The sequence below is a fragment of the Dipodomys spectabilis genome, unplaced genomic scaffold (assembly GCF_019054845.1).
Source record: "Dipodomys spectabilis isolate Male_0828 unplaced genomic scaffold, ASM1905484v1 ptg000146l, whole genome shotgun sequence".
In the NCBI taxonomy this organism is placed as follows: Eukaryota; Metazoa; Chordata; class Mammalia; order Rodentia; family Heteromyidae; genus Dipodomys; species Dipodomys spectabilis.
The window spans coordinates 383,412-399,779 of NW_024870823.1; the positions used below are offsets into that span (position 1 = coordinate 383,412).

General features: G+C 49.3%; 1 protein-coding gene, 1 long non-coding RNA gene and 1 other non-coding gene across 3 annotated transcripts in view; 1 reads left to right on the top strand and 2 right to left on the bottom strand.

Moving 5' to 3' along the window:
* The window catches only part of Plekhh1 (pleckstrin homology, MyTH4 and FERM domain containing H1), a 52,629-nt gene that overhangs the window by 13,526 nt on the left and 22,735 nt on the right, over positions 1-16,368 (bottom strand). The window contains exons 6-16 of the mRNA XM_042691825.1: positions 14,958-15,039; positions 14,116-14,870; positions 9,737-9,815; positions 8,490-8,581; positions 5,575-5,725; positions 5,257-5,399; positions 4,396-4,506; positions 2,869-2,955; positions 2,398-2,559; positions 1,430-1,510; positions 944-1,126 (exon numbers count right to left, since the gene is read on the bottom strand). Coding sequence (XP_042547759.1) covers positions 944-1,126; positions 1,430-1,510; positions 2,398-2,559; positions 2,869-2,955; positions 4,396-4,506; positions 5,257-5,399; positions 5,575-5,725; positions 8,490-8,581; positions 9,737-9,815; positions 14,116-14,870; positions 14,958-15,039 — 1,926 coding nt within the window. The remainder of the gene's footprint in view (positions 1-943; positions 1,127-1,429; positions 1,511-2,397; positions 2,560-2,868; positions 2,956-4,395; positions 4,507-5,256; positions 5,400-5,574; positions 5,726-8,489; positions 8,582-9,736; positions 9,816-14,115; positions 14,871-14,957; positions 15,040-16,368) is intronic.
* On the top strand, positions 344-15,047 carry LOC122117978. Its single transcript, XR_006149277.1, has 3 exons — positions 344-425; positions 10,127-10,186; positions 14,965-15,047. It is a non-coding gene; the product is annotated as an uncharacterized LOC122117978 (long non-coding RNA).
* Positions 9,315-9,419, bottom strand: LOC122118000. Its single transcript, XR_006149280.1, has one exon. It is a non-coding gene; the product is annotated as a U6 spliceosomal RNA (small nuclear RNA).

Below are 16,368 nucleotides of genomic sequence, written 5' to 3' on the forward strand. Positions count from 1 at the left end.
TGTAGCTCGGTGGTAGTGTGCCTGCATAGCATGTTCGTGGGCCTGGATTCTATCACAGCACTGAAAAAAAAAAAGTCTACAATCTTTTGTTTTTTTTGTCAGTTGTGGGGCTCGAACTCGGCCTGGACACTGTCCCTGAGCTCTTCAGCTCAAGGCTAGCACTCTGCCACTTAAGCCACAGTGCCACTTCCAGTTTTCTGGTGGTTAACTGAAGAGTCTCATGGACTTTCTTTCCCGGGAGGGCTTTGAAGCGTGACCTCAGATCTGACTCCTGAGTAGCTAGGATTATAGGCGTGAGCCAGGCTAAAGTCTAAATCTTAAGGTAGGTGTGGTGGTACATACCCTGTAATCCCAGCATTCCAGAAGCTGAGGCAGAAAAATCGTGAATTACAAGCTAGCAAGAAACTAACTCAAAACCAAAAAGGGTAAGTTTCAGCTAAGTTTTTCTTTCTTTCTTTTCTTTCCTTTTTTTTTGCCAGTCCTGGGGCTTGTACTCGGGGCCTGGGCACTGTCTGTGAGCTTCTTTTGTTTAAGGTTAGCACTCTACCACTTGAGCTACAATGCCACTTCCAGCCTTTTGTTTATGAGGAATTGAATTCAGGGCTTCATACATGCTAGGCAAGAATTCTACCACTAAGCCACATTCCTAGCCCATGGTTCAGCTAGTTTGATTGGCATAAGTCAATGCCACAGAATCTAAGGGGTAAGATTAGGGATCAATATGAACCCAATTTTCCAAGTTTTTGGCTTTATTTCATGGCCCCAGTGCAGGGATACTAGTCACCCAGGACTGAATTCAACAGAAGGAAATACTTCATTCAGTGAACATTAGCTAGTGTCCAAGAGGGGAATATATTTGTTAGGGAAGCTCAGAGGAAAGAGAGAAGGGAATTCCAGAACATTGGTCCAGGCCTGGCCAAGGAGACCCAGTGTCTTCCCTTACCTTTTCCTGCTTGGTGCCTATGAGGAGGTAGGTGGGGCTGTGCTCTGGGGGGTGGATCACCAGGGTGCAGTGGGAAGAGAGCAACCGCCCTGTTCCTCCAGCCTCATAGTCCTCGTCTGAGTCGCAAGATCGATCTACTTCCTCTATGCGAGCATCCCGCACCGGCAGCTGGCCCAGGGGTCGCTGTGGACATGAGCCTTCCATGAATGGGACAGCTAAGGGGTTAGGGGAGGCTTTATAGGGCTGGGGGTCATGGATGTAGCCAGAACACTGGATGAGGAGGTGGAGGCTATAGCATTGTGGCCAGACCAGGAGCAGAGTGAAGCCCTCTTGAGAAGCACCCACAAACCACATAGGCCATGCTCACTGACCTTGTGGGGTCTAGTAGAAGAGAAGGTGGAGCTGGGGACTGTCATCAGGACACAGAGCCACAGTGACAAGGTTTGGGGGAAGCAGAAAGGTGCAGTGAGGAAACTGAGGAAGTACCTTGTCTTCGTGGCTCCGGTAATAGTAGAAGGTTTTCCCCACCAGAGCACACCAGACCAGTTTAGAGTGGCCATGCTTTACCTGGAAGATAAGAAATGAACTAGAACCAGGAGTTTCCCAAAATAAATCTGAGGCTGGCAAAGAGAAGCCCTGGGAGATAGTCAAAACTCAGGTCCTTAGTAGAGATGCCATTCAAACTCCTTACCCAATGGAAGAACCCCTGTCGCAGACTGCTACAGTATCTGCAATATGGTACCCCAAAACCTTTGGGCTCTGTGGTGATCTGTTCATATTCCTAGAGGAGGACAATTGCATGCCTCTCGGGGAATATGAACATGTGAAGAACTTTCTAGCTGGCAGAGCCAGTTTCTGGGAGGCTGCCAGGTTCATCAGCGCTGTGGCTAGGTGACGTCCTTCAGCAACTATCCATTAAGAGGGCACGGAGACCACACATAGGCAGAGAAGAAGGTCGTGAACAGAATGAAGGAGGAAGCAGAGGCAGTGAGCACTGAGCCTGCACAGCACAAGTTGACTGTGGTCCTGATGGGGTGTGGTCTCATACATGTATTTCCTTGTTAACTTCCCTTTTTTGTACTCTGCAAGCAGAAGAGCCCTAACTAAAATGTCTGTGGGCTACTACATGTATTTGGATGGTGGGGAATACTGCTTGTATTTGAATGGCAGCGAGACTCACATCACCTGGGTCCCTTCTTTCTACTGCTAATCCTGAGAGGTGATGGTTCGATGTGGAAGTGATTCCTAATGACTATAAAGTGGGTAAAAAACGTTCGCTTCTCTTCTGCCTTGAGAACTGGGGTCCTGATCTGTGCTTATGGAATCTCCATCATCACCTTGCATGGTCAGACATGTGTGAGAAAGTTCCTGGAAGAAAGGGGCTAGCCCACTAGCCCTCAGCACTCCCATGTTGGCTCCCCACCCCCGCCCCAGTCCCCACTTCTACCCTGTACCTTGGTCAGCCAGCCCTTCACAGTGGGCTTAGTGCCCCGATGTGGCAGGGCCGCAGGCCCAGTGGCCTGAACCTTCAACAGGCTCTGGAGAACCCGGATCCATTCTTCCAACATGCTGGGTGAATCCGCCGTCAAGTAGAAGATTTTCTTTTCAGAGATGAGCTGTCCAGGGTCAGGGATTGGGGCCAGAGGCAGCAATCAGGCTCAGAGGTGCCACAAATCCCTACAGTCCTTAGGCCTTCCTTCCTCCTACCCCACTCTTCCCTCCCATCACTTCTTCCTTCGTTCCTCCCTTCACATTCAGTCTCCTCTCTTCCATGCGTGCGTGCACACACAGACACAGACACAGACACAGACACACACACACACACATCCTTTCCTGCACATTCATTTTTGGCCCGTCTTTGTCCCAGCCATAGTCATATCCAAACACCAGCACCTTATCTATCTAACAGCTAAGAGCAGACTCACCTGGAAAGTCTGAGCACCCTCCCCTCGAATGATCTGGCAATGGGAATTCAGATCCACTTGACCTTGAGGTTTCTTGATGACATCACTCTGTAAAGAAAGAAACGTGGAGGAAAGCCTTGGATGTGGCGGCTTCTCAAAGTCTCACCCTCCTGAGAGTAGTTTTTCACTGTTATTACTTTCCAGTATTACTGTAGACACCACTAATTGGTGATGACATTTTTCTCATGGAGGAATACAGATCTGGAATCCTTAACATGAAGTTGGAGACAGCTTGGGCAGAAAAGTTGATGAGATCCTTATCTCCAATTAGCCTCCAAGAAGCCTGGAAGTGGATCTGTGGCTCAAATAGCAGAACATTAGCCTTGAGCAAAAAAAAATAAGTGCCAATGCCCAGGCTGAGTTCGCTCTAGTATGGCACTAAATGGATGGAAGGATGGACAGATGGATAGCTAGCTAGCTAGATGGATGCATAAATAGGATACATGGATGGATGACTAGATGGATGGATGCATATATAGGATAGATGGATGGCTAGATAGATGGTAGATATGTAGATGGCTAGATAGATGGATGGATAGATACATGGATAGGATGGATAGAAGGTAGATAGATAGATAGTGACAGTTCTCCAGCTCTGTCAAAGCAGATCCAACAGGTAAGACTGAGAGATAGAGATAGATAGATAGATAGATAGATAGATAGATAGATAGATAGATAGATAGATAGACAGACAGACAGACAGATAGATACATAGATAGAGACAGTTCTTCAGCTCTGTCAAAGCAGATCTAACAGGTAAGATAGATAGACAGACAGACAGATAGATAGATAGAACGTGACAGTTCTTCAGCTCTATCTATCTTACCAACAGGTAAGATAGATAGACAGACAGACAGATAGATAGATAGATAGAACAAGGCAGTTCTTCAGCTCTGTCAAATCAGATTCAACAGGTAAGACTCCTTAATTTCAGAGAGGGGAGGAGGCCATGAAGTTGTCTGTTAGAACAATATAGATAAGGTGAGGACTGCCTGGGAACAATCTTTTTTTTTTTTTGGTCCAGTCGTGGGGCTTCAACTCTGGGCCTGGGCGCTGTCCCTCAGCTCTTCAGCTCAAGGCTAGCACTCTACCACTCAAGCCACAGCGCCACTTCCGGCTTTTTGCTTATGTGGTGCTGAGGAATCGAACCCAGGGCCTCCGGCTTGCAAGGCAAGCACTCTACCACTGAGCCACCTTCCCAGCCCATGGGAACAATCTTTTTTTAATATGAGCAAGCAGAAGAAGAAAATGGCTTCTGAAGGAAGAAAAAATGCCTAGAGCTGCCCTGACTGCCACTGCCTTATTTCACTGTGAGTCCATGAAATGTGAGGACGCAGTCAAATCCTGGGTGGCTCAGAGCCTCCAATCCAGTGAGGCTGCCTCTCACTTGTCATACTACCCCTCTCTCCCCCAACCTAGCCCCTGGCATGCAGTGCTGCATGCAGTGCTGGGCCTTCATGAAGACAGACTGGGAAGGGCGTGTCTCACCGGGGACTTGTAGTACAGAATCTGTCCCTGTCTCAGGACAAACCAGCGCCTCTTCCACGTCTTTACCCGGCTCCCCATTTTCAGCAGGTAGCCTGACTTCTCCAGTGACTCCTGAAGGATGAAGGGAATAGAAGAGGGAATAGAAAGGGGAAATCATCACAAAATGGCTGGGGAAAATAGCACCTCACCCACCATGAGTGGGTGGCAGATCAAGAGCTACAAGGGGACAGATTGGCTAGTGAGAGCATCAGGGAAGACGCAGAATTTGGTTGGTCTTTGACAGAAAGGTCAGCTTCTTCAAAGACCACCTTCAGGTGGGTGCTAGTGACTCCCGTCTGTAATCCTAGCTACTCAGGAAGCTGAGATCTGAGGATCGTGGTTCAAATGCCAGCCTGGGCAGGAAAGTTCTTGAGACTCTTATCTCTAATTAAGCCCCAGAAAACCGGAAGTGGTGCTGTGGCTTAAGTAGTAGAGCACTAGCCTTGAGCTGAAAAGCTCAGGCACAGCACCCAAGCCCAGAGTTCAAACTCTACAACCGACAAAAGAAAAAGTACACAGGGCAATAATCCCAAGAAGACCCAGAAGTACAGAAGTGCACCAAAGACAGCGCTTGGCACCATAAAGCTCAACTGTATGTGTTCCCTGTAAGCAGCAGCCAAAGGTCAGTGTGGCGATACACAAGGCAGCGGAGGCAAACCCCTCATGGGCTTCCTCTTTCCTCTCTCTGACAGCTGGGATACCCCAGCCATCATTTAGCCTCTCTGGCCACATCATCCCCTCCCCAGGTAGCCTCTGCCGCAGCTCTGCTTCCCCTGTACCCACTGCATCCTGCCCAGGCATGGAACCGTGTCCCTTGCTCACCGTGCCTAGGCCCAGCCCATCGGTGGAGTACGATGAGGTGCGCTGCAGTTTGTGCTCGGGCTCTGAGTAGTCACTGTCCAGGGAGCAGGCATCAGGGGGAATGGCATAGTCACCCTCGGAGCTCAGTGACGACATGGAGACCCCTGGCCACAGGAGAAGGAATCAAGGCCCAGGCCCTTTTTCACTTCTCGACTGCCACAGCCAGAGAGTAATGTAGGGCCTTCATCATCCACCCAGGATCCCTAAATCTGGCACTGCTGGGGATCATACAGGGGCCCCATCTACAAACGTCCACAATTCTGCTCCCCTTCCCTGTACCTCTTTTGATGGCCCGAGGGCTGCCGAGTCCGCTGGTCTTCTTGCACTCAGAGCAGGGGACAGACATCCGGAAACTCGCCTGAGAGCTGCAGTCATCGTCAGACCCAGAGGACTCATCCACAAAGGGTACACTGCTGATCTGCGTGGCTCTCTGCATGACAAGAACCCTCCCTACTGCAGCTCAGGCTGCAAAACAAATGCTCTGCCACCCAACCGTTTATCCCTGACTCCAAATTGCCAGGGTGTGGCCCACACAGCCTGTCTTAAACAGTGTACGTCCCTACGCAACCATCCATCAGTACCTTGGGCACCCCTCTCTGCCACAATCTTCTGTAGTGCTCAATGAGCTCTCCCATCTAGACTGAACCCTGGCCAGCTGTGACCCTTAACTCCCTCCACTCTAGAGGACCAGTCAGCCCTAACAGGGACCAAGTGTGAGACAGGAGCTTTTCACATGTGTGGGGACAGCCAGGTGCTGGTGGCTCAGAGCTGTAATCCTGGCTACTCAGCAGGCTGAGATCTGAGGAGCATGGTTAGAATCCAGCCCGACAGGAAAAGTCCATGAGACTCTTATTTCCAATTAACTACCAGAAAGCTGGAAGTGTGGAGCTGTGGCTCAAAGTGGTGGAGCGCTAGCCTTGAGTAAGGGTTTAGGGACACCATCTGGGCCCCAAGTTCAAGCCCTACAACTGACAAAAAAAAAAAAAAAATTGCAACTTGTAAACATATAAAAAGACTAATTATACAAAAGCTGGCGAGAGTACTGTGAGAGGGAAAGGGACCAAGTGCAGTGTGACTGTATGTATGTACGCATTTTGTATATTGCTGGAGAAAAAAATAGATAGGGTCTACTGAAACTACATTCCCAACCTACCAAGTGCTTTTAAAAAGTAATTTGGCAGGGGCTGGGAAGGTGGCTCAGTGGTAGAGCGCCTGCCTTGGCATGCCTGAAGCCCTGGGTTCAATTCCTTAGCACCACATAAGCAAAAAGAAAAAAAAAAAAAAGCCAGAAGTGGCACTGTGGCTCAAGTGGTAGAGTGCTAGCCTTGAGCTGAAGAGCTGAGGGACAGCGCCCAGGCCCAGAGTTCGGCAGTAGCTACATAACTCACCCAGAATTCCACCCCTAGAACAAGTACACGCACAATGATGCCCAACGCAACATTTATTTCTAAGAAAGGGACATAAACTATTATAAATCAGTAAAGGAATGTTTAAGGTAGCTAACTTACACTTGGGTACTATACAGTCAAGTGAGGAGGAGGAGGAAGAGGAGGAGGAGAAAGAGGAAGCACGGAAAACCTGACAACATACAGAATGATGCGTACATGGTCCCTTTGTATGCATGTGCATGTATCTACACGCGTGTGAGAGTAAGAAGGAAACAGAGGGAAGGAGGAAGGGGAGGGAGAGAGGAAAGGAGGGAAAAAGGAAGAGAGAGAGGAGTGGAAGAATGAGAACAAAGAGAAACTAGCACAAATGCATATTTTGTAAATGCATCTGTAGATGCATCGGAGGGTCTTATGGAATAAATAACAACCATTATGGCAATTGCTCTTGGAGTTAAGAATTAGGAAAAAGCAATGTAAAAGGAAATTTCATTTCTGATTTTTTCTTCTATGAAAAGTCCTTTCAGGGGCTGGGAAGGTGGCTCAGTGGTAGAGTGCTTGCCTTGAATGCCTGAGGCCCTGGGTTAGATTCCTCAGCACCACATAAGCAAAAAGAAAAAAGCCAGAAGTGGCGCCGTGGCTCAAGTGGTAGAGCGCTAGTCTTGAGCTGAGGGACAGTATCCAGGCCCAGAGTTCAGGCCCCACAACCAGATCCCCTCCCCCCCCAAAAAAAAAGAAAAGTTCTTTCAAGCTTTACTATTATGTTGTAAAAACCAGGAAGAAGATTAGATGTGTAGTTTAGGCCCTAGGTTTGATCTTTAGCACTGTAACGACAGAAACTAACAGAAAGAAAAAAGTATGAAAACATTATGTTGGGGGCTGGGAAGGTGGCTCAGTGGTAGAGCACTTGCCTTGCATGTATGAGGCCCTGGGTTCAATTCCTCAGCGCCACACAAGCAAAAAGAAAAAAGCCAGAAGTGGTGCTGTGGCTCAAGTGGTAGAGCACTAGCCTTGAGCTGAAGAGCTGAGGGATAGTGTCCAGGCCCAATTTCAGGCCCCTCAACCGGACCCCCACCCCCCCAACCCCAAAAAAGAAAACATTATGTTGCAATTCTATTTTAACTGAAAAAAAAAAATACAATGGGCCAGAGTGTAGTTCAAGTGGTAGAGTGCCTGCCTGGATAGCAAGAGGGCTTAAGGAATTCAAACCCCGACTTCTCCCCACAAAATAGCAATGCCAGTTATATGTGTGTGGTGGCGGGGGGGGGGGGGGGGGGGGAGGTTGTATGTGTTTAAACATAAGTAAACAATTCTGAAGAAAGGAGCTCCACCATAGAACCTGGGGGTATCAAGATAAAAGAAAGGATGGGGAGTTGAGGTAGAATAGGTATAGGTTTAATTTGGTTTCACCCATATTCATTCTGACTCAATTTTTTTTTTTCCTTTGCTGGTCCTGGGGCTTGAACTCAGGGACTGAGCGCTGTCCCTGAGCTCTTTTGCTCAAGGCTAGTGCTCCACCACTTGAGCTACAGCTCCACTTCTGGCTTGTTAGTGGTTAGACTTTTCTGCCTGGGTTGACTTTGAACTGCAATCCTCAGATCTGAGCCTCTTGAGTAGCTTTTTGTATGTGCAGGATATTTGCAATAAAAGCTAGAAATGATCAACAGAATGACACGTGGTAGACTGAGCTCCTGGATCAGGATCGCTGTGCCAGATGCCTTACCATCCTACCTCCACCCTGGTCACCGTGTGCTGGGTCAGGGGCCTTTTCTGATGGGGACATTCCCTCTTGGCATGGCAGTTTCTTACCCCTTTCAGTGCTGTGTAGACAGGCACAGTGACATTCTTGTAGACAAGGCCAGAGAAGGATCCAGGAGAAGCCAGGGCAGGAGGACTGGAAGCTGCGGGGGAAGGAGAGGGTGGCTTACCCCCCTCAGGAGAGGGTGTCAGGAGGCAGATGAAAAGTCTTCCTCCTTCCTCCCTCCTTTCTGGGTCCCCTTGACTGTGTGTGACCATGAAACCCATGCAGTAAAGGGCCCACTGCAACAGAACCTTGCCCTTTAACTACTTTCTCCGCTACGAGGCTTACACTGTGCCCCTCTTGCTGAGGTGCCCACAGGCTCCTGCCACCGTAGGGATACTGTGGCTGGCTGCTGACTTTATTTTCGTCAGTTGTGGGGCTTGAACTCTGGGCCTGGCACTGTCCCTCAGCTCTTCAGCTCAAGGTGAGCACTCTTACCACTTGAGCCACAGCACCACTTCCAGTTTTCTGAGTGGTTTATTGGAGATGAGAGTCTCATGGACTTTCCTGCCTGTGCTGGCTTTGAACTGTGATCCTAAGATCTCAGTCTTCTGAGTAGCTAGGATTACAGGTGTGAGCACTGGTACCTGGCTTGGTGACTTTTTCTTTATTGGTCATGGGGCTTGACCTCAGGGCCTAGGAGCTGTCCTTGAGCTCTTTTGCTTTGAGCCACAACTCCACTTCTGGTTTTTCTTTTTTTTTAGTGGTTTATTGGAAATAAGAGTCTCACAAGGACTTTTCTGCCCAGATTGGCTTCAAACCACAATCTTCAGATCTCAGCATCCTGAGTAGCTAGGATTACAGGCGTGAACCATGTCACCTGGCTTTTTTTTTTTAATAGGCAATGCTTCATGAATTTGTATATCCATCATGCACAGGGGCCATGCTCATCTTCTGTGTTGTTTCAGTTTTAGTATATGTGTTGCCAAAGTGAGCAGAAGGCTCTTGGCCACTGAGCAAGGTTCGTGTGAATCGGAGCACTTGGGGCTGCTCTCACGCACAGCCCTGGCCCTGCAGAAGGGACGCACACATGACCTTGCTTGGCAAGGTCCTTCTCCGCTCTGTGACTGGCTATAATCCCAATACTTCCCCTAAGCAAGAAAGATGAGCTGGCTGTGCACTACTTCCTTAATATTCCTAGAAAACTAAGGCAGCTTGAAGGCAGCTCTGGCTGTATTATTTTGCCTGAACTGCTCGCGCTGGGGAAGGGAACCAGTGCCAGGCCCACCACGGGTGGTCGGGCCCTTGGACTCACCACAGCAGGTGGCATTACTTCGAGGAGACACATCTGACAGCTGCATGCCTGATGTGGCCACTGCGTAGATCCGGCTCTCCTGGAATGAAAGGTGCCAGAAAGTCATGACCCAGGGCTGTACCCACACCCAAGATGGACCAGTTACTGGCTAGCAGACTTCAGGCAAGATCCTTCATTTCTAAGTCTGATTTTTCTCAGTGCTACAATAAAACTGACCTTTCAGTAGGCTGCTGTGGAATCAAATGAATTAACTAAAGTAAACATTAACACCTGGAGCTTAATCCACACCCAGCAGATACTCAGTCTCTCAGTAGCCTTCACTCTTTCCCTTGGGACAAAGGAAGTTGATAAGACAGTAATCTGTTTTTTTCCAAATCTTTCCCATTTTAGACCCCAGGTCTTAATCCTGAAGTTGGGAGTGGTGAGAATGAAGTCAGAGCCACAGGTGAGGTGTGTGTTCTTTTTTTTTTTTGGGGGGGGGGGGGAGGGAGGCGGGTGTGGTGGCTGTTGTGGGGCTTGAACTCTGGGCCTGGGTGCTGTCCCTCAGCTCTTCAGTTCAAGGTGAGCCACAGAGTTCATTTGAGCCACAGAGCCACTTCTGGTTTTCTAAGTGGTTTATTGGAGATAAACAGTCTCACGTACTTTCCTGCCCTTTTGAACCACGATCCTCAGATCTCAGCCTCCTGAGTAGCCCGGTGTGTGTTTTCTTTTATAAGCTATTTGGAAACCAGGATACACTGTCTTTTTTCTCTGTATCAGTCTTGGGGTTTGAACTCAGGGTCCCTGAGCTTCTTTTTGCTCAAGGCTAGCACTCTAGCACTGAGCTACATCTCCACTTCTGGCTTTTTTGGAGTAGTTTATGGGAGATAAGAGTCTCATGAACTTCTCAGCCCAGGCTGGCTTCAAACTGTGATCCTTAGATCTCAGTCTCCAGAGTACCTAGTATTACAGGGGTGAGCTACCAGTGCCCAGTTTACATTTATTTTTTATTTTTTGGTCGGTCATGGAGCTTGAACTCTGGTTTGGGTGCTGTCCCTCAGCACCCAAAGTTAGTACTCTACCACTTGAGCCACAGTGCCAATTCCAGTTTTCTGGTAGTTAATTGGAGATAAGAGTCTTATGGACTTTCCTGCCTAGGCTGGCTTTGAACCGCGATCCTAAGATCTTAGCCTCTTGAGTAGCTAGGATTACAGGCCTGAGCCACCAGCGCCTGGCTACGTTGTCTTTTTATGGTAACCACGTCACATCAATGTTAAGGTTTGGAGCTAACCTGCAAAGCCTGAGAGGAATCCAGAACTCCAGAGGTGAAAGACGCTTCTGCAGAGAATGCCAGACCCAAGCATATCCCCGGGAGCATTGCTCCAACAACCCAAAGGCTTCATCTAGACTGTTCCAGATCAGTTTGCTCTACTGAACCAACAGGGAAAACAAAGGCCCACTCAGGTGACTGCTGAGTCACAGGGCTGACTAGGTCAGCCAGGCTGGCCCAGGAAGGCAACTGGGGGTCAGCCAGGCTGGGACACAGGGATGGAAGGCAGTGGGGTGAGATCGTAGCAAGGGGATGCTCATAGCACTGAGACAGCCGGGGAAATAAATAATAAGAGGCAGAGATCACCAGATAGAGGGCAAGACAAGAGGGCAGAGACAGGGACAGGGGGTAGAGGCTGCTGTTGCTGCTGCTGCAGGACAGATCCATCCATGGAGTGTACACATAAAATAGATTATTTCTGCCCATCTCGGTCAGGGAATTAAACAAAGGCCAAGCTCCTAACTCCACGAAGGAAATGAATGAAACCCAAGCCTGAAGGACTGAGGTTAAACAAAAGATAGCACTGTTTGACAAAAGGGTATGAATGTCTATCACGCAAGGTGGTTTCAAGGATAAAGAGAAAGGCTGTACCAATCAGAATATCTGCCTCCCTCATTTCCCAGGTTGAAAAATATCCTTCTATGGATTTCTCAGGCTTTGTTTTTTTCCCCCTGATGGCTACAGGCCGGCCTTTCTGGCCCACTGCCTTCTCAAGGCTCCTGTTAGACAGGAGTGAATCTTCCCCAGGGGCCTTTAGATGAGCAGCAGTGTCTTTATTTCCCTCAGGAGGGGGGTTACAGAGTTGAAAACAAAGACAAATTCCCCTTAAACCACACTGGCTGATTGTTGGGGTACTTAGGACCCAGCTGACAGTAGAAAGACGTCATACCCCCATCTTCAGAGCACAGCTTATGTGTCACATGGCCTATCCTTTGAGACAATGTCTCATTATGTTGCCTGTAGCATTACTAGACCAAGTGATCCTCCCCCCTCAGCCTCCTGAGGGCCTGGGACTACAGGTACCCCCTAACAGCATGCCTGGCGGAAGCATTTTATCTGTGTAGCTTCTCAACTCTCCTGCCCACATACAACTTAAGAAACACAAACAATAGCCGGGCACCAGTGGCTCACTCCTGTAATCCTATCTACTCAGGAGGCTGAGATCTGGGGATCACGGTTCAAAGCCAGCCCGGGCAGGAAAGTCCGTGAGACTCTTATCTCCAATAAACCACTAGAAACCTGGAAGTGGCTCTGTGGCTCAAACAGTAGAGCGCTCGCCTTGAGCTGAAGAGCGCAGGGACAGCGCCCAAGCCCAGAGTTCAAGCCCCACGACCGATCAAAAAAAAAAAAAGATACACAAACAAAATGCCAGAGCCGCACTGTTACCACAGTGGATGGCTTTACTGGGGCAAAGTGGCAGATAAAAAGTTCACTTTTTGGCAAACAGATGCTGAGCCCCTTTCTGCTACAACTCTTATCCAAATGCGCCCTCACTCCACCTTGGCCTTGCAGCTCCAGAGCATGTGAAGAACACAGCAAGGAGCCATTGCCTGAAGGACGGCTGGTGTCAGGGGCACCGCTGTTTCCTGTCTAATCTTCCTTCCAGCCCAGCTCTACACTCCTCGGTCTCTAGCCTTACAGACAGTCTCATAGAGACCCAGAAGTTCCCCCCATGGGTGTAGCTCATGAGCCTAGGCTTGGAGCCTCCCTGAACCAACACTTCAAAGGGAGCCCCTGGAAGATGCTACTAAAGTCAGGAGTCTCCCAAGCCGTGCTGTGGGGAGGTAATCCCATCATGGGATGCCCCAGTCCCTCTGCTGTCAGAAGCAGTGCTGCATCGGTGCATGGCAGCATTCAATCTGACTTGAGTAAGAGAATGCCATCTGAGCCGGGTGCCGGTGGCTCATGCCTATAATCCAAGGTACTCAGGAGGCTGAGATCTGAAGATCAAGGTTCAAAGCCAGCTTGGAAAAAGTCCCTGAGACTCTTATCTCCAATTAGTCATCAAAAAGCCAGAAGTAAAGCTGTGGCTTAAGTAGAGCACGAGCCTTGAGCCTTGAGCCCTGAGCCCTGAGTTCAAAGCCCAGGATGGGGAGGGGTGGGGAAGGGAGGGAAAGAGGAAAAGGGAGGTAGGGAGGGGGAGGGAGAGAGAGAGAGAGAGAGAGATGCGATCTGCAGTGGCCATAACCCCATAAGCAAGGACACTAGAGCTGGGCTTCAAAGCAGCAGGACCTGAACTAGAAGCCACTAACTACTACAGAACCTTGGGCCAGAGGCTAAACTGTACAGGCAGCACAGCTGAGGGTCTTTGAGACGTGGTGGGCTCTGTGTGAAGCCCTTTGAACCCTCCCATCATCCTCACTGCTGTGGGATGTTGACATCCACCTCATTTTTATTCTAGCTTTTTTTTTTTAATCACAGAAAATATCAGGCCATAAGTAGAGAACAGTGCGGAGACTGACTGGACCCGTCTTGCAGCAAGCACTGTGCTCACATACCGTCCATGTGCTTCCATCTGCACCCCATCTCCTCCCTCCCATGTCATTCACTATGAAGCAGTCCCCCCAGACCTCACAGCACTTTATCATGTTATACGTAAATATATATTATATAATATATATATCCAACACTTATGTAGCATCTGCCACTTGCCACTAACCTATTTAATCATCCTAACAATCCAACTGTCACTAGGACCCTCATTTTACAGACTTGGAAACTGAGGCACAGAGGCTTAGTTACTTGCTCAGGGTCACAGAGTTAACAATTAAACCCAGTGACATGATCCTGGAACCTGTGTTCTTAACCCCTACACATACAAGAAAATGTCACAAGGCACTCAGCTTGGTGGGTGGTAAGCACTTAGACGTTTCAGTCAGCCACCATTTACACCTTCAGATTCTGGCTCTGCTCCTCACCAACAGGTGGGCTGGGCAGGCTCTATGGTACAGGCCTCTAAGACCCAAAGCCAGGCTGCCAGGCCCACCTAGGCTCAGCTCATGGATACTAGCAAGGGACCGTGTGCCCATCTTTGGTTCTGCTTCCAGCCCGGCCCCTGGTCACCTCTTACCCAGGATGGAAACCTATGCAGGGGGGGTGTGGGTGGTTTGTTCCTCAGCCCCCCTTCTTGTAGCTCAGCTCCAGTGGTCTTCAGGCTCTCTCTTTCTTTCTCCTTCCCTGCTGAAGTCGGTTCCTCCATCTCCATCTTCTCTGGTTCTTCCTGGAGCCGAGCTTGGGCCTCCAGCTTGGAAAGCCTAGAAGGGTGGAGAGCTGACAGGGCCCCGATCTCGATGCTCACCACCTGGTCAAAATGTCCAGGGCCCACCTGGGGCTGGCTATGGTGCCTTTTAGCCACCTGGATACTGTCTCGAGGGGTGCTAGGAGCCCGAACCTTTGGCAGTGTCAGGCTACTGCCAGGGCCTCCTTCCCTGGCCGAGTTCTTGGTGCCAGGAAGTGTCCCTCCTTGAGCAGTGACCAGAACCTCCCTCCAGAAGGCTGAGCCATGTCTGGGGGTGCTAGGCTTCATGCACAGCTGGCTGGGAGGTGCCTCTCTTCCCAGATGGAGTTGAAGGGTCTTGCTTTCTACTACTTCCCCAGGTTGGGCCACACTGGAGCTAGAATCCTCAGGGCTGCTGGTTTCAGACAAAGGGTCCTTGTTCTGCAAGGCTCCCGAAGAAGGTGCAGACACAGTTGCCTTTAAATCCTGGGCCTGGGGAACAATGTCCTGCCCCACAGGCTGGTCTCCTGGCCCTGAAGGGACAGAATCCTGCTCTGCAGTTCCTTCAGAGGCCCCTAGCAGCTTCCCCGTAGGTGCCATCCGAAGAGCTGTGATGGAGGAAAACACAGGCATACTGACATGCGACTCCACTGAGCCCCATTCCTGTTGTGTACACCTATATGTGGCCTGCTTACCTTCTAGATCATGCTGAAGTGCTCCCACCTGTTCTAGAAGGTGCTGATTACAGCTCTTGAGGTGCTGATTCTCCATCTCCAGCTGGACAAAAAGAAAATGAAGATTTAAGGGGCTGAGGATGGAGCTCAGTGGCAGAATGCTTGACTAGCCTGCCGGAGTCTGGATCTGATCTCCAACTTCAAAAACCAATAGCTCTGAGCTGGGAAGGTGGCTCAGTGGTAGACTGTTTGCCTCACTTGCATGAGGCCCTGGATTGATTCCTTAGCACCACATAAGCAGAAAAAGCTGGAAGTGGTGCTGTGCTAGCCTTGAGCTGAAGAGCTGAGGGACAGCGCCCAGGCCCAGAGTTCAGGCCCCACAACCAACAACAACAACAACAAAAAGAGAGGCGGGGAAGGGGGGGAGGAAAGACAAATGGACACCAGCAACACCAGAAGCTCACACCTGTAATCCTAGCTACTCAGGAGACTGGGATCTGAGGATCATGGTTCAAAGACAGCCTGAGCAGGAAAATCCACGCCCACAGGACTCTTATCTCCAATTAACCAGAAGAAAGAAGAAGAAAGAAGCAGCAGCAGCAGCAACAGCAGCTGGAAGTGGAGCTGTGGCTCAAGTAGTAGAGTGCTAGCTTTGAGCAAAAAAGTTCAGGGACGATGCCTGAGCTGTGATTTCAAGACTCAGGATTGGCGTAAGAATACAAAACAAAACAAAACAAAGAAACGTCAACAAATAGTCAGTTTAAAGTAACCTGTACCTGGATGTTCAGATACCTAACTCAAAACAAGCCTAAAACCCAAAAGTGTTTAACAAATAATACTTGGTACCCTCATCTCATCAATCCTAGTGCTAACCTTCCTGAGAAGTCCTGACCTTGTCTTCCTCGTTCTAGCTGGCACTGGCTGGCATAGAATCTTATTTGGCGTCCTGCACTTATTTTTCTAGTGGTTTTTTGTTTGTTTTTGGTCGTCCGTCATGGGTCTTGAACTCTGGACCTGAGCACTGTCCCTCAGCTCTTCAGCTTAAGGAGAGCGTTCTACCACTCCAGCCATAACACCACTTCCGGCTTTGTGGTGGTTTATTGGAGATAAGAGTTTCACAGCCTTTTCTGCCCGGGCTGGCTTTGAACTGTGATCCTCAGATCTCAGCCTCCTGAGTAGCTACAGCCGTTGGCACCCAGCTTAGTTATTAAAAAAAAAAAAAGGTATGTGTGTGTGTGAATGCCCCATGATTTGGATACATCTTTACTTTCAATCTTTTTTTTGGAAAATTGTGAAACATAACATGTATACAGAAAACTGCATCCCACACATCAACAAATGGCTTAACAAATGACTCTGAAATGACTACTCCCACGACCACCACCCAGGCTAGATAACAGCCCGCCAGTGCTCCAGGTAACGGGCTGACTCA